Consider the following 26,007-nt stretch of genomic DNA (forward strand, 5'->3'; position numbering starts at 1 on the left):
AAATAAGCCGTCTGTAACTTCGGTGTAGCAATCATGACATTTAACCATCAAACTGTCATCTTAAATTCGCGATTTTAAAAAACAGCTAAAAATGTAACAACGTAGATAGTGCTAAGACCGCAAAATACTTCAGATCGCTTATGATATAATGTTTGGGGCCTAGACCTATCTTGAGTCGCACTATATGTCAGGTTGCTTATAGGTCTATATATCAGTGTAAATGGTCGGCGCCTGGATCTATTTTAAGTCGCATCATAGGTCAGGCCGCGTATAGGTCTCTCGGTGTAAACGTAGCCAAATATTCAACATTTCACGTTCTAAAGAAAACAATGGAAAGTTCAAATTAATTCGAATTTACAAATCTTATAAGCGCAAATTTTTACATGATTGTTTCTTTAATAACGCTTTAATTTAATGAGAATTCTTTGTATTTTTAACGATATTTGTCTGTGTCTCATATTGATCGTAAGAATATTTATAACTTATTCATTTCCTGATTATCAATATTATTGATAATTTGGAAATGAGTTTTACCTTTTATAATTGAACTAGTGTACTGAATTAAAGGAAAAGATTACTCTTTTAAATTTATCAAAAACAAGAAAAAAGTTTCAGTGCAATCCAATGTAGTTTTAGAATATACTGGAAGTGCCATTCAATCTAAATAATGTAACAAAAATGTTCCCAACATGTCTGTCGTCGTCTATTTAAAATCTGTTTATGTGCGCTTGCATTAGACTAGATAATAATGGTGTACAATTACCTGACGCGGGGTCTATAATAGAAGTAGCTATTATAGCGTCTTAAGTTGTAAAAAATTAACCATTCACAGTCAAATATTAGAAGAATGATCAATTATGATTGGTCACACACAATTTTCTACAACTTAATACTCTACAATTGCTACTACTTCCAGAGTAGATTTCGTATAACTTTACGCGATACACATCTTTGTAATATTAAAGAATTTCAAAACTGTAGACAATCAACGCATGCGCATCGCAATAAAATAAACAGATGAGAACAGATGTTAGAGAGAGAGAGCGCCAATTAGCTATATGGCATTTTCAGTATTTATTCCAAGAGTGCAGTAATAAAAAGCAAACCTAATATACGTTCGATATCGATATCGCATTATCGAGTAACAGACATAGATTGCTAAATGTGCGCAGATAGAATTTATTTCATACGATCCTTTTGCATGAATAACATAATTGATAAATCTCGTTAATGCAATACAAAGTATCGTTATAAGATTGTCAAAGAAGATTATTGAGGATTTCCGAAATATTGTTTAAATGACGATATTTAAAATACGCAAGCATTTGTAACTCTTCTTTACAAGTCTTTTGGATTTTGTTATGTATTTCACTATCAGTCGATACTACAATTCTGTAGTGATTTCGTCTTGCGGCCGAAAACCGAGAATTGTGAAATCGTCGATGAGATAATCATGAGCTGGCGACCATTCCGACAGAATGGTGTAATTGGCTGCCTCTACGGGGCTACTCTGAAACTTCCACTGGGGATTCAAGTCGCGGTCTAGACCATCGTTGACCCCGCACTCGTCGTGCAACGCACGGATGTTGGTCTCCAAGGGCAGTGTGCCATTGTAACTGCGATTAAAAGCAGAAATGGTTTGCAGTTCTTGACAGTCACTCGTCGTCCTCGATCCTGTTCGCTTCAGATTATTTCCGTAGACGAGAGGCGTCGTTTGACCGATTGTTGAACCATTCGGGCTGAATTTTTCGCTGCTGTAAATGCCGAAAGCACTGTTTTGACCCAAACTTGAACCGAGGGGACTGCTGTCCTTCGTGTAGCCGAGGCTCGAACTCGCTGGACTGATACTCGATTTATCGCTCGCTTGAAACGTCGCGAGAGGCACGTTCGCTTGGAATGTGGTGAGATTAGTGGGGGTGCTTCTCGGTTCGTACACGGGTTGAAGTGGTGGTTGCGACGTCGTGACCGGTTGTGCCGATAACGAGGTCATTTGGACGGGGTTGGTCGTCGGCTGTTGCAGGAATGTCACGAGTTGAGCCACCTTTAAGTTATAAAAGGATAATAAATGTTATACAGTTCGACATTGTTGTTTCATACATGTTTTATCCAAAAGGACAGTCTGCCGTTCAGAAAGAGAAAGGAGCTTTTACGTGGGGAATTCTCGTCTAATGTTATATGCTTTGCATACAGTTGGGTATGTGACTCACCAAAGTGCTTTAGGGACTAGCGTGAAAAAGAATTAAAAGTGTGAGATAATATTGGTAGCGCTTGTTCGTCGTTTTCATTTCAAATAGAAATATTCGTTATAACAATCTTACTTCTGGAGAACTGTGCCTTTTATATCTTCTCAACAGCCGCTCTGCCCATGAGAATAGTCGTTGCCAATCGTCGGGCGGAAGTGGTATTTCATCGTCTCTCCTATTCACGAGAACCAGTATCCTCGCCAGGTCACGTAGTACTGGTCTGTTGTAATAGTATTAATAAAGATTAATAAGAGTTCATTAAATTTTCAATAGATTTTTATTAAAGAGATACACACTCTCTCTCTCTCAAAAAATATTTATAACAGAAATGTATTAGTATAATTTGTATTGGAAGTGTCCAATTTTCAATAGTACACTTTTCTACAATATTTTATTTAATGTTTGACAAATTAATTTTTCCTGCAACGACTCTCAATAGATTAATAATAGAAAAGTATTCGATGGCCTAATTTTTCTATTATACTTGTACCTGTACGCTTGGATTCCGACGGCACCGTCTCCGTTACTTCCCGAATAGTATAACTCTCTGACCTGTCTTCTAGTGTCGTTGAGCATAGCGAGGAAAGTATTGGCTTCTCCACGGAGCGTCGCCAGGTGTTTCAGAAATTCTCGCCTCTCCGCACTGAAATGCACAAGAACGATGAATGAAAATCGCTGCGCGATAAATAAATGACAGAGTGAAAAGGAAGTTAAAAAAATACCTGTCTTCGAACTGCTGGGCCAGCTTCACCGCCTTCTTTTTACGTCGATGTACGACTATCGCGCCGCAGAGGATGATGAAGATACAGATAGTTGTACCGGAGACTACCCCTACCAAAATCGCGACCTGGCTACCGGTGAGGCCGAACATGTAGCCGGTCTCTCGACAGACGCGGCCCATGTATTCGTCCCGGGTGGACCAGTCGGCGATGAAGCCCGATGGGCAGGTGTGCACACAGGTACCCTGATGTAACAGCACAGCGCATCTGGCACACGTGCCGTCCCTGCATCTCCTGCATCCCGTCTCGGACTCGATACATTCTACGGCTGCAATTGATAAAGCACGATTTATTCATTTATCATCTAAATCGAGACGGTTCAAGTTTTTGGAAAAACGTCTGTCAGAATATAAAGTTATTCTTTAATAATAAGCTTAGGTATTAAACAAGAATATCCGATCTCTTCCACGAAGAATATCGTGAAAGCTGTGCCACATTTTTTTAAAGCTTTAGAGCCTACATCTCGAATTTGAAGCTGCTCGATTTACCAAGTTTTCGTTGATGCTATAATGATCGTCAAACTTTGATAAGAATCTTATCCTCGATACAAACTTTGGAATTTTACTCTCTGAAGGCTGTCCTGCAGCGGCAGAAAGTTTGCGCTAGATTTACAGCGCTGGTTATAACGGGGTTGACAGTTCCTTAACTTTGCCTTTACTTGTTGTATATTCGCATTATTATCATTATTATGTATTGAATAAATTTTATTAAACTCAAAATTTAGAGGCACGTTATTAGAATTTTTACTTCTTAAAAGGAATTTGTTGACAGTGGTTACAATGATATTCATAATTAATATAAAATATAATATAAAATCTAAGATGGCGATTTATATGTATAAACTATTAAGGATAATGTACTAAGATATATGGAAATATAATAATCTTTTTATGCAATTCTGACCAGAAAAACCATTTCGTTTTTATGCTCGTAAAAAAGATCACTTTTTGTTAAACAGTGTTTTTTTTGCAGGTCTTCGAGCATCTTGGGCATTACAATTTTCTTCGATCAATCGTCGAATTTAGAATGCGTTGTGTCATGATTCAAACAGTTACAGAAGTCATAAAGAATGCAACACGCGTCGTTCGCGAACGTCGAAATCTTTCGGCCGGAAACTAGGATTTTGTACAAGTATTTAGGTAACGTAGCTACGCGCGCGTTATGTGTGTCAGGCATTTGGGCCATTGCTTGGGGCAATGGATCACTGTGGTAAGAATGCGAGAGAGATTCGTACATTACTTTCCTCATATTCTCGCGGTATTTCATCACGTGTATATGTTTTTCATGTGATTTTACATCTTCGTTCTTCCTCTTTATCATTAGAACTATGTTTTTTCGACGGAAACGATATCCAGCGAATCATTTTTCGGGCATTATTATTTTCTAAATATCATTTACACCTATATTCTTGAAAAGAGACTCATCTCGCAGTAGCTTCAGTATTTTAATACATTTTTTAACATCTTCATCGTGATATATTGCGAGAGACTCACTGATAATCTCCTAGTTGTATGCATTTATGCCCTATGTATGCTAACATCTCCTAGTTGTATGCATTTCTACCGATGTGAACCTGGCGTCCAACTTTAATAAAAATAAAAATGGATACCGTAGCGCGTTTGTACTTCGTTTTGTACCGCTTGTTATTACGTACCTATATAGTATACCTCAAAAAGTAAATTTACTAAACAAAACAAAATTCAACTCAAATACAAAATTAATTAAAAAATAAAAAAAAGATCAGCGCGCAGCTATAAAATTTTGTAACTTCGTTCATGCCATTCAAAAGAGAATCGTTTGTATCTCTTTCATTTCCGTTTGTATCTCAAAAGGTTCAAAGATACAGCGCTTTTCAAATTTTTGGAAATTTGTCAAGAAAATAAGTCGGTTATTTTAAGAGAAATCGAAAAGCAATTAACGGCGTTCGAAAAAGAACCATTTGTATCTATTTCATTTTCATTTGTACCTCAAAGGGTTTGGAGATACAGCGTTTTTCAATTTTCGTGCAACCTTTGTTTGAGGTACAAAGAAAATAACAAGTGATACAAACGGAGTATACAAATGTGCTATATATATCTATTTTTATTCTTGTTAAAATTATGCGCCAAGTTCACATCGGTTGCATCTCTCGTTTCCTTTCTCTTCCTAGTTACATCTCTTCCTTCATGCTCTGTGACCACATAATACATCACGCGGGGTCACTCCGGATGGACAGTGAGCGAGAAAATTGAAAGACCTTGTGTGCACGAGGGGGAAACCATAGTGAGACGGTTCATTAGTACATGTATGAGGAATGCGGTTGCTGGTTTCTTGATTATGTGGGTCTATAAACGCGCGTGCGCGTTCCGCGCACTTCAAAACGGCACGACGGACGCAGCGACGACGGTCACACACATTCTCCAAGTTGAGAACACTAGGTCGGAACCCGCTCGGGACTCTTTCTCTATCGTGGCGTGTTGGTCTATGAAAAAAAAAATCACGGAACCACCTATTTATTTGACCGTCAACAGCCTACGACTCCGTCGACGATTCGATTACTTCTAAGTATCGCCATCGGGACGCGCGAGTCCCTCCGTGTTTCAACTTTCTACGCGTTTTTCTCGCGCATGACAGATGGCTCAGCTCTCGGAAAATGTGCCGGACAATTTGTCAAAGAGAGCGCCGCATTCAGAAGAATATCTTATAATCGTATGACAAGAAAAAATTGTGCTATATTATTGGATGACTATTATTTGTATTAACGATCGACTTTTATCTCGTATTATCTCGATGGAAAGTACACATTGTCGATCATTTAATATATTATTTAATAGAAAGTCATGCGTGACACGTAGTTTTGAAAGTCTACCGGGAAATAGTTCAAGGAGAAAAGAAAACGGATATTTACGTTATTTAAACAAATTAATATATATAGAAAGATTTATAAATAATGTATAACAGAATTATAAAATATTTCGATAACAAGAGTAAAAAAACTTACATCGCGAAGAAATTTATATTCTTAGAGATTATTTCGACACTCCAGATTTAAAATTAATTGCGCTACGTTTTCATTTTGGTTTTCGTATGATTTTTCAAAATTGCGTTCCTTAAACGCGCCATGAAGAACTTAATATTATAATTAATGTAAAATTATAATTGATAACAAAAATACGATATCATAAAAAAATTTGTATTCTTAGAAATTATTTCAACTCCATTTAAAATTAATCGCACTACTCTCCTGTTTTCAATTTTTTTTAAGCGAGTCAATAAAAAGAAGAATTAATAGTGAATGTAAAAAATTTATACAATGTTTTCAGTAATACAAATACGAAACTTATATCGCAAAGAAATTCATATTAGATAATTAATGCGAAAAGATTAAATCTCAATCACTTAAATTTTTACATATAATTAAAATCGATATAATTCTAAATACACTTTAAAGTATTCAAAGTATTTAATTTTTTTCTGATTAAGTTCAGCTTTTCGTATTGTTTGTTATTTATATCTCTGTGACATGTTTTGTTTATGTTCACTACTTCTCTTGTATTCCGTATGGTACAAAAACATTATTCACTTGTATTATAAATATAATAAAACGAAATAATGTCTTATTTCTACAATTATAATATTAAAAACAACCTTATTTCCCTTTGCCTATAAGCGCACGACTCTCCGACGCGAAACGAGGTCCACCCTAAACCCCCTTTTATCTAGGAGTGCACGATTTTCTATGCGAAACGAGATCCACCCCTAGGCAGAAGGGCAGATGGGGTAGTGTTCGCTTCGTGTGGAAAGTCGTGCGCCCCTAGGCAGGGAGAAAAGTGAGGTGGTTTCTAATGTTAGATATATGTCAAAGAAATAAGATATTATTTCATTTTATTATTTTATTAAAATATAGATGAACGCGTTATACTGAATACAAGAGAAGTAGCGAACGTAGAAAATGTCAATAAAAGTAATAACGCACTGTAACTACGAAAAGCTGAATGTTATCGGGAAAAAAAATTCAATACTTTAAAATGTTATACACTATAAGTACAGAAGAGTCCTCTACATAATTCAAAGTGTGCGTAATTCAGGATTTATTCATTATTTTGACTGTAGTATTATACTGACTTTAATTATATGTAAAAATCAAAGTAATTGGTGAGATTTAACCTTTTTGCAATAATTATACTTTTATAGATTACTTTAACTCTCTGTAGATATTTTTAAATCAATTGTGCCACATTCTCGTTCGATTTTTCAGATCGATTTCCATCAATAAACAACTTTTCGTTATCTTGTGCACGTCGGAAAGCTGTTAGTGGGTTTTATACGAGTTGAGTTTTAATTAGATAAATTAAAGGTCGAGGAGAGAAGTCGTTACAAGCGGCCCACGCGATTGAATCGGCGCAATTTTCCTCTTTTCTACGAACAAGTTTTTTTATCGTCGTTTTTTTTTAAACCAGAAAAGCTATGAGAAGAAAAACAAGAAGAAAAAAGAAGTCAAATCTTGCAGATTTGTAATATCGAGAATTTTGATTTCACAGATGTAGTGAAGAATCATTTATAAAGGAACTCAGACAAACAATTGTAATGGCAACTACATATTCGTTGTACTTTTTAATTAAAAAGAATTTATCTTGACGCCACAGTTGTTGATATCAAATCTTTTTTTTATATAATACAAATAATACATATCATTAGAGTTAATAAAAATAGTATCACTTGGGTCCTACTTTTTAATTTAGTACAAACACATAGCATTACTTGAATTTTATAATTTGATAGATACAATCGTTTTTTTCGAGAAGCATGTACTTTTAGTGCCTTTTGTATCCTTTTTATTTAAAAGGTATGTTTTTTACTTTATTATAAATTCACGTAGTCGTCCCGTGAGTGAATACCAAAACATGGTCTCTTTTTAGACGTGCACACGAGACTCGTGTGTCAATCGTCCGTATGCTCTCTAGTATACGCACAAGAGTACAGTTACTCACGTTCACGACACAACGCACGCAAGTGTGAGGTACGAACATTCGACCCACAACGGACCAAAGAGGCTGGATTGAGTACCGGACAAGTTGGTACAAACTTGATCAAATAATTTCGAACTTTATTTTCCACACCAAATACATTAACTTACTTGGTAAATAATAGAATAGTTTTTCATTTTTTTCCTTAATTCCATTTGAAACTTTTTTTTTTTTTAAATCATAACAAAAAGAGGGACGAAGAATAAAAATAATACAGTAAGGATAAATGTATAAATATGTTAAAATAAAACAATATTTTATAAGAAATTAAATTTTGTTTTTTTACAAGTACAATTGAGTTCCATATTGAATACTACATTCCTATAAAGCGAAAGAAAATACATGTAATCGAATATGCAAACACCGGATAAAGTCCATATATTGCACTTTCTATTTGTGAACTCATTACATAATAAAGCACAATATTATCCAATAAGCGTGAGAGTAACTCGAGTGATATACCTATGTACAAAGATATCTATTTTGCAATTACGCAATCGCCGATGAGATTGGACGTTTGTTAAAAATTGCTGAAAATTGCCGTTATTTGTCGAAAGACATCGTTTTCCTCATCATGTATTCAGAGGTCAAAGAAAATGATGTAATATTGAAGCTGTACCGTCACACGTGTCAGTAGATATCCAATATTAGAAGGGTATGCTTTCAGTAATCTCCGACAAAAAGTTTCATTAGAGGCAAAATGCATTCAAAGCGGTCAACAGTAAACACGAACTGCATGAGCATACATTAAAAAAAATCCGATCCTCTTAGATCCTCTTGGGTAGAAAAATAAAAAAACAAACACACATTAGAGAATATATCTCATGCAATATAAATTTCCTATTTCGTCACAGTCGAAAAGTTACGTTTTGAACGTAAAAAACATATAGGCAAGTTACATTTTTTAATTTAGGATTTTTTAAACTTTGACTTCAGATTTGCAATCAGCAATCCCAAAAAGTTCCGTATACTAAGTTTCACCAAAATATGCTCAAAAAATTTCGTGTAATATATAGTATTAACGACACGCGATGAAATATTGTGCGAATATTCTCAGAATGTTAGGACGTTCTCAGGATTTCCTTCAGAACGTCTTTGAACATCTGTGTTATATGTAATCGAAGTGTTAACAATTATTAATACTTAAGTAAGTTGTAATTTACATTTCAATCAACTTCAACTTTTCCCAAATTAAAATGTCAAAGTACACGGCCCGTATTAGACAGTGGAGAATAAAGTCCACTGTTTACTAATTAAATTCGGATGACTGAGCAAGAAAATCTTCGTTTTAATTACCTGGCAAAAATTTTTCATATATAGAGGGAAGGCCTAGAATTACTCCAATATTTTCAGTATTTCCAACGGAGACCAGCGAAGCTGCCTCTCTCTAGAGAAGGAAAAATATTCATTCGCAAACACGCGCTGACTAAAACGAGCAGTGACCTGCGCGAAAGTTCAGACGAAAGTCCTCGTCTAAAAATTCCTTCCTAGACAGACACGGACAAGACATTGGACAGTATAAAATGCAATTGTCCCGCGCGTTTAATTTCAAGAAACATAGAGAGTAATATAAAAGTAAGATTTATGTTTAGTCAAGTGACAAAAGAGAAGAGTTATGGACTTCTAGAGGTCAATGCATGCGAACGATGAGGATCGATGCTTCCGTGTGCAGTTCCTGCGACAAAAACCTTTGACGAACGCGCATTTTATGATTGCGTTCGCACAATTTCCGGTGATATATTTCGCGGATCGTTGAGAACTATTTACGTTCCAGCGGTCAGATCAAGACCGTGATCACGGTAGTTCGTACCTGCGTCGGACCGAGGTACATACTTCCACCTATCAGAAAGTGCCATTTACTAGTCAGGTGAAACTTCTCTCTCTTTCTCCCTCGATATCCGTCACCGAAGATCGCTGTTGCTATCGTTGATCATTGGTGCAGCGCACGTAATATACTAGCAGTGATTTACGTCAGAGTCTCTCAACCCACATCATCGTCGCTCCTCTCGCGATGACGACGTACGCTGATTAGGGCTTTCAAGCAATTTCCCTGAAGCACTTACTCCGACGCAGAGTATTAAATTATGTGCACGTAAAAAATACACTCTAAAATGAACTGTACTCAACAGTGAAGAAAGAGACTTTGAAAAAATGAAAGGATGCCACCATGTCATCGCTCAATTTTTTTTTTTTAGTGAAAATTTTGTAATCAATTGAAGAATATATAAAAACCAAATGTTATGCTCAAAGATTTGTGTTAAAGAATTAAGATATTTTCTTGGAAATATAATGTTGAAAGAAAAGTAAACAAAATATCCTGAAATCTTTCTTTTCTCTTTAAAATTATATGTACTAAAGTTACGTATAAGACAAAGACGGATAACTGCGCTCAATTTGGAAATAAGTATAGATTACGCGAGATTATTCTTTCTGGATATCCGTAAATATTAACTAACTGTAAAAGTACATAGCGGAATAAATAAATGAAACTTGAAATAGGCACTTTACCTATAAATATACACTATTAATAAAACAATTCCTTCATGATTCTCGCATCGCGTGTCTTAGACTCGCTATCAACACTATTGTGTCATTCTATCATACATTATATGTAAATCAAGGATAAAATGATATAACAGCTAACTGATATAGCGCGTTTGGCAAACGCAGTCTTTTAGTCTTCCAACATCTTTTCACCGCCTAAGTAAAAAGAATAGTTTATGACGCTGAGCAATTTACGAACGCTAAAATTATTCCTACTGTAACCTTCTTTTACAGCACTTTTCAAATACAACATCAAACTTTCTCCAATAAAAGCTAGTTGATTTATACGAATAAAAGATCAGATGCGCAATAAATTATAATAAATAATATCTTGATTGTGTGTTATTACTTTCTAAGAAGTAACAGCTTTCATCGTGAAGTTTTATAATGCAAACTGCTACAATTTCCAGGCGGTATAAACATTTTAACATTTTTTAATAAAACATCTTAACAAGCATTTTATAAATCCTCTAAAAGTGTCTTATAAATCTTCTGCGTTGGAAATTATTTTTCGAAACTTGTCAGATTATTGTTTATATATAACTTCCAGATTTTAATGCTAACTAAGGCTGACATACTTTCCGCGCGTACTTATATCTAATAGGCGACATGTGAATGTAAACGCGCACTTTTCGACCGTTTGATGCACAGGTCTATTCACCAGGTACATTCACTTCCTGCCCGATATTCGATCATTCGACATACTTTTGAGTGCGTGCGGCGGCCGATTGAGCACCGCTGCAAGGCCACCGGGGAGACCAATAAGTCGTGGCAACGACTCTATCGCAAAAATAAAACGCGAAACGCGGGAAACACTAAACGCATCAAGTAAATACGGATTATCGTTTCGTATACGATAATTTCACAGTAATGGGACAAAAGCAAGGATGCGCTACGCACAATAATAACGAAGTAAACAAAAGTCTAAAATAAGTGTTTTCAAAGAACATTCTCAAAGTACATAATCTAAATATAATCTAATATACTAAATAATAATAATATTAGATAATAATTAGATAATAAAAAAATAAATTTAAAAACAGATTAACTTAATTTGAAGTCAAGGTTGTCATTAAATAATAATACACACACAACACCAACAGGATTTTTTAAATGAGATTATTTTTTAAGTGAGATCTCTTTTCAGAATAGAGTTAAATGAAGAGTGCGAATGTCTTTTTGGCACTTGGTCCCGTTTAAAATTCGTCAAGGCGTTCAATTAGCGCGAGGCGACTTGCTCGTGAAATTAACAAGCCACAATTGGCGGACCGAACGGATGGTCAGCAGATGCTCGAGCTTCCCGCATATGCATGTGCGTTTACACGTGTGCAATATGACACGCAACTGTCATTTTCCCATGTTTAGATAATACGACGTCGTAATTATCGTACTACAATTTCTCGTAACTCGTTTCTAAATATAACTAATTAGCTACATACGATTATGAACAATCGTAAAAATTTTTAACTGATAACTGAGCACTCTATTATTTGTCTAATTAAAATCTGTCTCATGTATATCATTAATACATGACAGATGTATTCTGTGTGCTTTAATATACTATTTAATATAATATTAGGTTATTCGGAAAGTTCCTTTCAATTTTCTAGCTCGAAATTGTATATACAACATATTCGTATAAAATAAACGAAATTTAAATAAAAAAAAAAAAAATTAAAGCTTGAAATCTTTACTTTCACTATATTTTTTTAGTTTCTGTGAGTTTGATAATTTTTACATATATAAGAAACTATAACGAGCTGAAAAAGATGAAAAATTTTCTTCTCACTTTGTGAGTCTTTCACGTGCTCAAAAGAATTTGCGAAAATTTTCGACTATACCTATAATATTGTAAAAGCTTAAAGCTTTCTCTACAAAATTGTGTTTTAAAAATGTTTCTACAGTCCTTTGTTCCTGAGTTATTCGTGAGTTAAGTAAAAGAACATTTTAATTTTAATTGATAATAACTCCGTTAAAAATCATCGTACCGCAATTAAGAAATCAGATTCTTAAAGCTGAAACTTTGCTCTATCGAATGGTACAATATCGCTAATTTTTTAACAATATACTATTTTGAGCTAGAAAATTTGTGTGAAACGAACAACTTAATATATTTAAAATATGTTTGTAATATATTTATCCAAAATGTATATTAATCTTTTAATTATTGTAGCATTATTTTATCAGTATAATATACCAAATTTCGAAAATATCAAAACATAAAATATGATTCGCATTAGAAGCGAATCATGCATTTATGAGCTCAAGTAGAATTTTTGAAAAAGTTTCGAAAACGAATTAAATCAAAACTTTTCTATTCAAATCCGAGTCAAATTTTCCCGAATTTACATTAAAAACTCATTTAAAAGTAACGCCTAAAATATTTTCAATAACTGTTTCAGATCTTTTTCGGATAACAATTTGCGAGGGTTCATATAAATGCCCTCACGTGTGATTATCACGTCATGCGTGCAAGGATGTCGTTACGTCACCTTCACAATGTGATGGGGGCACAAGTGCAAGCGTGAAAGATGTCAATATATAATCACGCGTAATGGTGCGTAATGATATTGAACGTAAATGATCGTACTGTTAACAAATTTGTTTGTAATAATTGAAGTTTTTGTTTCACATCATAATATAACAATTAAATTTATTCCTATAAAAGTTATTTCAAAGATATAATGACGACGACGATTATAACAAGGCAGAAAAATGCGTGCATATATATTTATTTGCATATCATAAAGTGCACTTACGGACATCACTGTTATATTACTTTAATTGTAAAAACCCACCCCAATACATCCATTTTTATAATATTTATTTATCTAAATAAAAAATCCTTTTTCCTGTAAAGGATACGTTGTAGTATTTAGCGTTTTTTCATAACATAGTAGTGTCTCTCTCATGATAATATAAAAAGGATTGTAAATTGTATCGTACTAAACTTCAAAAATATACTTGATCTACTAAATATAATATTAATTACTATCTCATATCCCTACCTCAACTTACGAGTCGTGGTGTGGACCTTACTTCACATGGAAGGTTATTATCTTATATTTAGCAGAAAAAAAATTTATTTTAATGAACTTTTTTACTAATAATTTTTTGATGAATAACGAGCGACAACTACAATTTGTTGAAGATAATGATAAGTATGATAACTTTGACAGGTAAGTGTGATAACATATATCAAGATTAATGTCATCAAAGGGTGATCCTTATATGTGTAATTATTATAATAAAATTTAGAAAATCGATTTACTTTTTTTTAAATGTTATTTATCAATCTGGTTCTGATAAGTATACTGCCAGTACTGAAAATTCATATAGTTCACGTTACGTATATTGTAGTATAGTACTGGCAATGTATACCAGAACGACTCTAAAACGATGATGCAATATACTAAACTTAGACTACCACACACTTGAACTTTTAAATTATTATCAAAGGGGAAAGCGGGAAAACCAAGAGACTCTTTTGATCCGGTTAATTTGCATGTATTTAAACACATTCCTAAAGCGCAACTTATGGACTGTCCGGCAAGTTTTAGCTAAGTATTAGAAGTAGGTCGACGTAAATTGAAATAGATGAGTGAAAAAGAAGCTATAATTGCTGCAGAGAGCACGTCGTGATGTGTTTACCAGTTCTGGATACAGAAAGTCTGTTTTATGATATATGCACACTGTAAAATAATCTCCAATTTCAGGAAGATGGATTAACTTTAATCTTGAACCAATTTACTTTTTACGTATATTTTTCTAACTTCATTAGAATTAGAAAAAGATAAATAGTAAAACCGAGATTAAAGTTAATCTCACATTAATGGAATCAGGCCTTAAAAATTAATAAAGAAACTGGTACGTGGCATGATTTTATTCTGAACTCGATAAAACTGATTTTCTCTCGATGAGAAGCCTAAAGATCATAACGTTTCAGTTGCTTCTATTAATAATAATAATAATTGGCTAATACAACTAGAAGACTAATAATGACAAATCAATTTGTTGTCACATATTTACAAATCATTTATTAAATGTACTGGCTTCTTATAAATTAACAAAATCTTTTCTCTTAACAAAGATGTATAATACAATATATATCTCATAATCTTATCAAAGATCTTTCTCTTAAATAACAAATTGCATCTATTTTGGTTTTCTAATTACATCAGAGTGCGTATAATCTCACAAACTTATAAATTTTCCACATTTTAATAAATCATATTAAATTTCATAAAATAATCTTACAAAATTTTTTTTATATCTCCAGTGATATTCTAATCTAAGGGTTTCGACAACTTGCTAATCTTTCTCCACAATATTTTATAACCCCGCTTATAGCGTGCGAAGACTCGGTGCTAAAAGAGCTAACGCGGTCTACGCGAGGTATCTATCGTCCGAGTCCTCTCTATGGCGCTCCTACAAACGAATAACTGTACTTCGCGATTTACTCCTCCGCGCAAGATGCGCGTGCGAGCGAACGGGGATTGAATCAGGCTGAACGCGGAACCTGTCGATATACGACGAGACGGAGAAAGACGAACACAGCAATGAAGAGAGAATGACATACAACACCTCGGATTTCGCCGTCATTCACCGAGAAAGGTAGAGAATCGGCCATTATGTAACCTGGTTAATGTCTACGTCTCTATCGCGAAGGGATCCCCCAATACAAAATGTACAGTTATAACTCATCGCCAGATGTTGCCAAGTATACCTGCATCCGAGTACAGTTTGTTTATATACGTACACACACATATACATATATATATATACGAATATATATGTTATATGTAGAATATATTTATGTTTTCTAAATGTAGAATAATTGAAAGCGATAAAAAAATTAGCACTCGATTATATATTCAAATTTGTTTTTAATGTTTTACAGATTTAGATGTTTTAGAAATAAAACAATGAATATATTAACATCTGAAATTGAAAAACATATAAAATTGAAAAGAAGAAATTTTTAATCTTTCAATTTTTATACATTTTTATATTCTCATTTCTATATATTTTATACGTACGCTTCTTCGAGCAAACTACCACTAAATCGTTGAAAAGCAATATTTCACGTGTAACATTGTAACACCTTTCGATAAATATTTCGTTTTAATATTAAAAACATCGTTTATATATCCAATGCGTTGCTACATGCGAGAAAGTAAGATATTGACCAATACGCGGGTTAGTTAAAATGTTCGAACAGAAAGGAAACCCTCATAAGCCGGGGAGGAACCTCACGCAACAAACGTGACACGCACCCTTGCATCTGGTATGCTTCATCGATCGTATCGTGGAAACGCACGTCACCATTGTCGGATCGAGGACTTCTGAGGTTCGTTCTTTATTCCTGCACTCTTCAAACTGGTGCACACAGTGCTATAAGTTGAAATGAAATGAACGTGTACTTGTTTCACTTTAACTTATTGCACCGTGTGCACCAGTTCAGCACAGTGCAGGAATAAAGAACAGCAATCTGGACGCATATGTGACTAACTTGAAAACATGCACGCGCCCAGAAAAGGATCCGTTTTCAACTTAAATCTTCCGCCAGCAATGTGTAATTTTCAATCTTCGCCTGCAACTTGGACGTCAAACTACAGTACAGATTTTTATATTGTTCCGGATTGTATAAAAATTTGGAAAAATTTCCTACATTTTTTTGCGAGTCTGTTTAACAACTAGTTTTTACTATTATAAAAATTAGATTGTATTTTACGTATTTTTCACAGATTTAAATTTACCTATCAGAATTTATAATAAAAAAAATATCAATTGTGTCTTTTAAGTTTAATATTACCGATAGAGAATTAAATGTAGTGGTCAAGATAAATATCAAAGTCAAATTTAAGTAATTAATTCTTCTCCGTCTACATTTTTCACAACTTCCACAGGAAATCAAGTAGCTCTCGCGAAAGAGGAAAAGCACCGCGAAAATACATGTCAATGCTTTTTTAACTGCATATTTTATGTTAAAATAATAAATTTTGATATACGTGAAAATTAAAAATAACAAAATGTTATTTAATTCGACGAAGTGGTTCAAGCACCTCTACTTTAAATTTTATTCTTTAATATTCATCAGCGCATAAGATGCGCAACGCAAGGTCCGCTTGTTCGCAAATTTCGAAGTCGCAAAAGTCGCGATGATAAGTGGATAATAACAAGAACCGCAAGACCTCGACAGCGATGATAGTAATATAGCAGTGATGTGTCACGGAACAGACGTAATTAAGAAACAATGCGGTCACGATGTAACGTACGATTACCTATATATACGCTTTTAAAATCTTTTGGCTACACACAAATCGAAATGTTTCCGTTGAAATGAGACTAACACCAGAGATACGACGACCACCTTAGAATACGCGTTTCTTAATTATGTAATTCTTTCGGCGGAAACAGTGAAATCGCGAAACGTTCCTTTCGTTATTTCACACGGTTCGAGTCACTTTTCGTAACAATAACCTTTCTGTCTTTTTTCATTCTATAAATTTTGTGTGTGTATTTTTTGAAACAAGTCCCAAGACATAATAATGAATTTCTTACAACAAGTATAATAAGCAACGCGATATTGTGTAAGTGTAAATTAATAACATCTTCCACGAATTTGATTGGAGAGGAGTCGAAGTTTTAGACAGTAAAAGATTTCTGTATAAAAGGCGGTTTAAATCTGCAATCAGATACTGATTGCAGATTTTACATCATGCGTACATGTCTATTCTGGGTAAATTGTAATTGCAAGTCGCTTATTCAAAAATAGACGATAATCCGAGTTCAAGTTTATTTTATAATACTGAGTTATTTATCTATACGTTACGTGTAACTTTGGTATCTTCGTGTTTTGACTTGTCAGACACGTTAGACTAGATTAAACACTGTTAGACACGTCATTACATTACTGACACTTGTCTAATATTATACAGACAGTTTTTATTTCTTGTATATTTCTTTATTAATATTTTTACTTTAAAAAATATCTTAATTTCCAAGAAATTTTCATTGATTCAAAGAAATAACTTTCTTTTTAATACAAGCAAAGAAATATTTCTTTGAAATTTAATAAGATATTTTTTTCTCAGTGTAAGTAATCATGAAATTATTCTTAGTAGTCAGTAAATTAATTTGTGCATATCGTGATTCTCATACAAGTTTATCTAGGATATTTCTGTTCTTGATTAAAGCGCATGAATTCTATTGATGCACTTCTAGGAAACTCAGCGCGTTTTTTTCTACAAGGATAATATCCGTTAGAGAAGAGATGTCTCGGCGACACGATATAGGTATGTTGACTTCTCTGATTTAATTTTTATCACGCGACGCAGAAGAGAGAATTTGAAACGTCAGCAACGGCGTAACAGGGGCTCCACATACTGCACAGAGAAACAGATGGATTGCGCTAGATTCATAGAAGAAAACGGTACTTTAGAAAATCAAATGGGAATTCTCTCTCTCTTTCTCTCTCTCTCTCTCTCTCTCTCTCTCTCTCTCTCTCTCTCTCTCTCTCTCTCTCTTTCTCTCGAAAAGAGAGAGAAACCAGAACAGACTATCGTATACTGATACTCCACCTCTAATCCACGGAACCGTCACCAAGACCGGTACATACCGGTCAAGAAAGTCTGGAATCCCTTACTACAGCTCGCCAGAGATCGAGTAAAGTTCACGATAAGAAAATCCCACGAGCAGATGCTCCGTTAACCTTTCCAACCATAGCTAACATTCGTATATACAGATTTTTCTTCATCTCGTGATTCGTAAATAAATAATATCGACGATAAAAAGTAATTATGTAAGTGCGATTGCAAGCAACAATATACTAACGTAAGAAAGTTTTTTTTTCTTAAAAAACGACATTTTTCAAAACAATGTTCTACAATTTTTATTCAACTCACTTCAAACTTGCAAAAAACTTTATTTGTTAATTTTCTAAAAAAGAATGTATTTTTCAATTAGTTGAGAATTATTCATATTATTAACATATTTTGTATGAAAAAATTATATTCTTTAACAAATATTCACCCCATTTCCACAATAAATATTTAAAAAAAACCCCTGTCGCACTTCTTTAATAGATATACGTATAATATATTTGAAAATTAGAATCTATTATTTAATATATTCATTAACGACATAATACCAGTTAATGTAATACATAAAAGATTATTTTGACTGCTGTACCTTAACGTATTTTGAAAATTATACAAACACACAGCACACACAATTCTAATACTAACTAATTCTATTAACTAATTCTTAAGTTAGATTAATCTTGACGTTTGATGACTCAACGCATAACCTCTCCCAGAAATATTGTGTCATTGATAAGTATAAACAGAGTTCTGAAGGTGGTATATTACGTCAGAAGAAAGAATGAAAAGATTTCCGTAAATTACCGGTATTTTCTCGAGTAATTATTTTTTCAAGAATTTATAATTTGCATGAAATAAAAATAACTTTACGTTTTTACAAATTGCTTTAATGCACATATTGTATGTTAAATGTTAGAATTAATAATTGTAAATTTGATGATTGATAATATAATATTTGATACAATATCATGATGGGATTCGTGAGAATAAAAATCCTATATACTTAGATAGATTTTCCTTTATAGTAAATTCTGTAATGTTGCGTTGTTAAAATTCCTATATTTTTCTTACGTTGGCAGCATTTCGATAGAAGCAAAAAAAATACAGAGAAAAGATTTTAGAAATAGCGAATTCGATTAAATGCATTCAATACGCGCTGATACGCACTAAAGCCGTTGTATACAGATTGTAATAAGAAAAAGATTATGTGTTTATTATAAACACATAAACACCTTAAAATACTCAATAAATTTTATTATACTGGTAGGCAAAATATACATTTTATAATTCAAAATATTTATACATTTTACTTTTACTTGCATCAAATCAGTACATAACAGCTTTAATATGGAGTGCGCATTTTTATGCTTTTTTAATCGCAATACATTACAATTAAACAATAAAAGTTAATACTGAATTTTCTCATAAATTTTCGTAAATTCTCATGCCTTCTGTGTAATATGGTAATATCTTTTTTACTTTCTTCTATTACTATTTCTTTTTCGAATTCTAAGTATAAAATTTTGATAAATTGCATTTACGGTTACGTTTCGATGCGGTTTTCATAAATTTAGAAATTATACGTATAAGTTCATATAATCTTCACTGTGTCCTGTTGAACGACAAAGCTATAGTTTTGCGATAGCATACGAGCGAGTCTATACCTATCTCAATAAAAAATACACGACAAAACACGTTTTCCTAACTACACGATCAATATTACGTGATCCATTCCCGGAGTTAAGTAACATCCGAATCGAAAGGAACAACTTCGACAGGACGAACTTTCGGAAGTCACACGGGATAATCTAGCCATAAAATATGCGGAATTCCTCTCTTTCTTCCAAGAACGAGCAAACGTTTCGCACACTTACTTATCTCCCATCGGCTTGCAAAAATGTTAACAAATCACGCGCTGCGGGAACATAACTTGCTCCACTCGAATATGAAACAATAACCGGCGACCACCACGGTGGTCGTACGTCAACGATCAGCGTTAATTACGAAAATTCCGGAGCAATCTTCTCATCTGCGATAATGGCTAATCGGTGTGGCCGTCGTCGATTCGCATTGAGCTCACAGGATGCTGACGTTCAACATTGCTGGAACGGCTGTCAGCGACACGTATCGCACGCGGATCCCGGTGCCCCAGTCGACACAGCATACAGGAGGGGCAGGGGGGAGAGAGAAAGAGAAAGAGAGAGAGCAATTGGCGGAGGAAACGAGCACAGTATAGAGCGATATGCAGAAAAGCGTATCCGCGAATTACGCGCGCGCTCGCAAAGAGGAAGGAAGAGGTCGAGAATTGCGAAATTGCATTCGCGTCAGTAGAAACGGTATCGTAACAATGAACCGGAAACCTAGAGAGGAGCATATTCCACAGCGAACTGTCGCACGATTAAAGCCAGTTTCAAACGATCTGCTATTCACCGTCACTGATACAAAACATTCTATACCCCGTCGATGTTTGCGGATGTAATTTTAACCGGTTCTTGAGCAGTGTACAATGAGATTTTAAGGCGTGAAACTTAAGCTTTTAAGCCGTAAGAAATTGACCAATTATAGTCGATTGTTCTCCTCACACCTCACATTCGATTGCGATTAGTCAATTTCTTACGACTTTTAGGGCTTAAGCTTAAGATTTACGCTTTAAAATATTATTGTGTAGACACCGTTTATACTCATTATTATCATTTTAAGAATATTCTGGCTATACATATACAAATAAGTATTTAAATATATTCCTTTCGAAAACGATAACAAATAAGTATTTAAATATATTCCTTTCGAAAACGATATTTTTAATGGTCGTAAAGTTTTATGCCTGGTTTATGCTTCGGTCTTAAGGTCTTAATCCTAAAATTCAGCCAATAGAGCTCAAATTTCGGTTAGAACTGGCAGCTTTATTGGTTGAATTTTAGGATCTTGGGATTAAGACCTGAAGCATAAACCAGGTATTAGAAAACTCTGCTAAAAGTTTCCCTTTGAAATAATCTCGGTCAGAGTCACCTAAATGTCCTAAATAATGTCAAGCTACTCTCGCTTCAGCTTCATTCATTTTTCAGCTTTGTTTTGCATTTGGTGACACAAGTTAACACAATAAGCTCTATCTTCGCATTTCAGTGAGTAACAAATACAGAACGACACGTGTCGACTTGTGTCTCGCCAAATATAATAGAAAACACCCAATGGTTTCACATTTCCTTTTCTAGGATAGCACTCTCTACGCCATTGAGTGGCGCGAGTACGGGAGAAGGTAAGCAGCGAGTACGGAGAGAGGATTTCTGGTGCAATGCACCTGTGAACTCGCGAGAGAGCATTGTGCAACAATTAGCGGTTGAGACGGCTATGCCGACCACCGGCCGATGCGACGGCGATCCACTGCGCTTCGTGCTCGCCTTCAGGAAAGAGCGCGGCGTCCGTCACACCGAGAACGCCACCACAAAAGCAGAAATAAACAAACCAGTCGCTCTAAAAATGTCTCCGCAAAGATACGTACTACTCTTTCAAGAGAACGCATAAATGTTGCTGAAATCGTCCGCAAGCTCGTCCATCTGGCTTTAACTCGTTCTTTTATCAAAAATGTTATCGTATTTCATTTAAAAGACTTATATGAAGCAACGTTAGACCGAAATAAATAAATCAAATGTTAAATAAGAAGAATTCTATGTTCGGTCGAATTTTGGTATTTAAATACATATTTCTTGTGTAATAAATTTATATACATCTGGACTTCAAACGCATTCATGAACAAACCAGAATAGAACAAACAAATGCATAAAAATTCACACAAGAAATGTATATATTTAAATACTAAGGTCCGCTTCAACCGAATAAAGGGTTGCTCTTATTTAAAAATTGATTTATTCATATCAGTGTCTAATAGTCCTTTCATATTGTTTATCCTACATTCCCTTGAAATATGACGTTCTCTTCTAGTTGTTGCGAAGAATATTACTAATTGTAAGGCCTTGATAATCTAACTGTGAGGACACCCGGCTGGCAAACAGGAGATCCGGGTTCGATTCCGAGGAAATAACATTCGCAATAAATTATTCACAGTTTTAAGATTTCATTAACATATGACAATAAATATTCTTATTAAAAGGTGTTTATTAGCATCAAAACATTGTTAAATATTGCTTAATAATAATTTAAAATAAATAATATTACTACGAATTCTGCTTATAAATGCATTTTGCATCCGGAAAAACAATCTAGCACGCGATATGCATAATCAGAATGTATATATAAATTCACACATTTTGGAAAGAATTTATGTAGGTACATGGAATGGATGGAATTATTAAGTATAAAGCCCAAGACACAATGCGAGGGAATAGCGATAGCGATAAGTTTCAACCTATCAAAAATGTGTATTCCGGTGTATTCAATTTCTGATAAGTTGAAACTTATCGCTATCGGTATTCCCTCGCATTGTGTCTTGGACTTAAGAATGATTATACGTGTTCCTTCTATTGTGCGCGCGTTTTGTACATACCATGAAATCGGCAAAGATCCATAAACGCTGTACACTCAGACTTTTAACATTATTATGGACGCGAGGTCTTTTAATTTAGGCACGCATAATTAAACCGTGAAGCAATTTAAAGCTTAAAAGAGGACGAAGCTGTCGCATTAAAGATAATACTACTTACTGTAAAAAATTTAGAACAAATAGACACAACAGAGAAGCTATCAGAGTCAAGGCTGTGTGTAGCTCGACAAAGACTGATGTCTACCAATATGAAGGAGACCTCGGTTGGAATCCCAGAGTGCTCTGATATTCTTCTCGTATTGTCGTTTATTTCTTATATAAATGTCAGGAGCGAAAAGTGCAAAAGGAATTTCGATATCAATGACGGAATTCAAGTAATTTACTAATATAGGAAAGTCAAAAGTTACTTTACTTGAATAGTAAATTCTTCTATGCTGTTCTTGGCAAAAAAATGAGTTTAATGTCTGAATTAATTAAACTTGATTAACACCTTTTGACTGTGCAATCTTTAATTGTTAATGTTCTCGAGATTGGAATTTCTTTTTTCATCCCTCTTTGAATTCAATGGATTTATTCTACTTATTGACATTTTAAAGATCTTTTTATGTCGAAAATGGCTAAAAATGTACCGAAATAAAACGTATGAAATTTTATTTTGACTTCGATCTTATTTTACCATTCACTTGACCCCACATACATACTTTTTGTTGTTAAGTATACGTTTTATTTTTTGTTTTTATCAATTACTGTCATTTAATTCAACTCGATTAAAATTTTTGCGTATGTTTGGATAGAATATTAATGCTATACATATATTGTATTGATATTTTCTATACTGTTCTAAAATATATAATAGGCAGACTCAATAGAAAGTTAAAGAGGTTAATCGTTTTTAAAAACTGAGATGTATACCGTCAACCTAAAATTATAAATAATATCAAAGTTGTTGATAAAGCATAGTAATTTAATCTCCATGCGTGCAACTTTAATGAACCCTTTAGATATACTACGCCCCAGACACTTGCTCCGAAATAGCGTATATCGTACAATTTTCCAAGAAAACCTACTGATCAAGTAAATTTTTAAAAAAGCCTATAGCATATCAGGCGTTCATACAGAACATATAGAAAAAGCCGTTAATAATATTTAACGAATGTAAGTAATTAACTGATCCTTCGTCTTACATTGACGGTAAACTTACATCGAGCAAAACACATGTTCCGACGTATATTTAGATAGAGCAAGATAGACACAAACATTTTACTCGACGTAGTTAAAAGGTTAATTACGATAACAAATAAAACGTGCCCAGTTTTCAAATCACGCGCACTGGAAATCGGCGTCATTTTTCTTTATGTGCAACATTGTTACAAAATAATATTAGACATCGACGCGCGTGTGTATAAATATTGTATAAATACGTTTTCGCGCATGCGTCTCTACGTAATCACTTCGTAATCATTTACGAACAACGAAAACGTAATATCTTGCATGATGTACGCAAGACAGGCGTTAATATTACGATTTGTTATTGATGGCGTAATCGGGAGGCACAGATATATGGTATGTATAATTCTACGTGAGAGAGTAAGTCGAAAATATAGGACAAAAAATTCTGTTGTACAGAATTATTTCCAAGGAGTTCAAATTAATAACTTTTTTCGATAAGTTTATGTTAGCATAAATACATATCGGAGTATTAAAAAAAACTTCTTTTATATAAATATGAAAATAAATTATATATTTAAGAAAATAGATCTATTAAAAAAATTCTATTAAAGATTCTATTTAAGAAAAAAGATTTCATGATATTTTACAAATAACTCGCGGTTGACAGATTTAACTTTTGTAAAATTTTGTAAAAAAAATTATCCTTCTTTTTTATAAAATGTACTTTTAATTTATGCCTCGACTATTAACAGTTACAACACGATCCAAAATTAAAAAAGACATTATCTAATAATTAATAGATTTAAAAAATTCATCTTTTCGAAGGAATTTTGTTTTACGTTTGCGACTTATTTTTTTTTCATGCAAGATTCCGATTGTATTGTTAACGTAATCGATAATCCTGCATACCCGATACAAAAATGTTCATACATTATTATATACAACAATTAAAATTATATAAAATTATATAAAAATATATATAATTAGGTACAATTTATTACAGAATCGTATATAATTTTGTACTGCTATCTAACTTTTAAATATATATTTTATATGTATAATTACATATAAATTCCTCATTTTATTTATATATAAATATGCATAACGATTTATATATATATATTTATATATGATCTATTAGAGTTCTTACATAACTTTATATAATTATATATAAACTACTCTTATCCACATAGCGTGTTATATGTAATTATATATAGTTATATATTATTATATATGAGAGGTAAGTACACGGCTCTGCCACAAGATGGATATTCTTCCCGTAAAAAAAAGCGCTTGCTGAATATTTACTAAACGTAAACACATATTTATTAAATACAAAAGAATTAGATTAGTTCGATTCAACTATCACTTTTTTTCAATTACCTAAATATTTATTTACCGTAAGTGAATATTCCATTGACACTATTCAAAGAAATATTTATTAAAATTTAGCACATTTTTCTCAAGTGTGTGTAATTATATATAATTTAATAAAATATAATTTATATTACATGTGGACATATATATATATTTCATATACACAGTTTTGTATAACTGTACACAATTATTTAAGTATAATTATGTATGAAAAATCGAAAACTGTGACCGCGTAATCAACGAACAAAACGTCCGACTGTGTGTACACACACAGCGCGGCGCGTGCCCCACGTGTGCCCGCGACGCGGCATTGTGTCGCACGAGACACGAAAACGCGAGCCTTCCTTACAATCGAACCCTTACCCGATGCGTTGTCCTGAGCCAGGCTGTAATCCGCGTGACAGGCGAGGAGGAACGCGGCACCGAACTTCACTAGCAGCGTCGCCAAATTACCCATTTCTCCAAGTCAACATAATTCCCCGTTCCGGCGGCGAGAGATCACGGCGCGATACCGCGCGAGCTCATAATACCGTCCCCCGTTTACACTCGCGGCGGCGCAAAAGAACGACACCACACCGCTCGATGTACGATGGCATACTGCGCCTACTACGGCGCTTGTGGGCGCTTGCGAGCGTTCGCGCATATCAGCCTCTCTCCGACGACGATTCGACCGACGCTCGCGGCGTCCTCTCGCAGCCAATACCCAGGCATTTTCAGTCACGGTGACCGAGCATTAGGTGCGTTCGCTTTGCACGCTCGCGCGCTGCAATGTTGAGCTTTCACGCT

General features: G+C 34.0%; 1 protein-coding gene across 1 annotated transcript; it reads right to left on the bottom strand.

The window, feature by feature from the left end:
* Positions 1-1,384: 1,384 nt before the first annotated feature.
* On the bottom strand, positions 1,385-25,678 carry T48 (FU domain-containing protein T48). Its single transcript, XM_018537420.1, has 5 exons — positions 25,585-25,678; positions 2,966-3,290; positions 2,734-2,886; positions 2,319-2,463; positions 1,385-2,041 (listed from the first exon to the last, which is right to left on the bottom strand). The coding sequence occupies exons 1-5, from the start codon at positions 25,676-25,678 to the stop codon at positions 1,385-1,387; spliced, it is 1,374 nt and encodes a 457-aa protein (XP_018392922.1).
* Between the last annotated feature and the right edge of the window lie 329 nt (positions 25,679-26,007).

This window comes from Cyphomyrmex costatus, unplaced genomic scaffold (assembly GCF_001594065.2).
Source record: "Cyphomyrmex costatus isolate MS0001 unplaced genomic scaffold, Ccosl1.0 scaffold172, whole genome shotgun sequence".
NCBI classification, from domain to species: domain Eukaryota; kingdom Metazoa; phylum Arthropoda; class Insecta; order Hymenoptera; family Formicidae; genus Cyphomyrmex; species Cyphomyrmex costatus.

Coding starts and splice junctions, on each gene's coding strand:
- T48 (XM_018537420.1), bottom strand. CDS start 25,678: ATGGGTAATTTGGCGACGCTGCTAGTGAAGTTCGGTGCCGCGTTCCTC. Junction 3,291..25,584: donor GGCTCAGGACAACGCATCGG/GTAAGGGTTCGA, acceptor TATCAATTGCAG/CCGTAGAATGTATCGAGTCC. Junction 2,042..2,318: donor AAAGGCACAGTTCTCCAGAA/GTAAGATTGTTA, acceptor TATAACTTAAAG/GTGGCTCAACTCGTGACATT.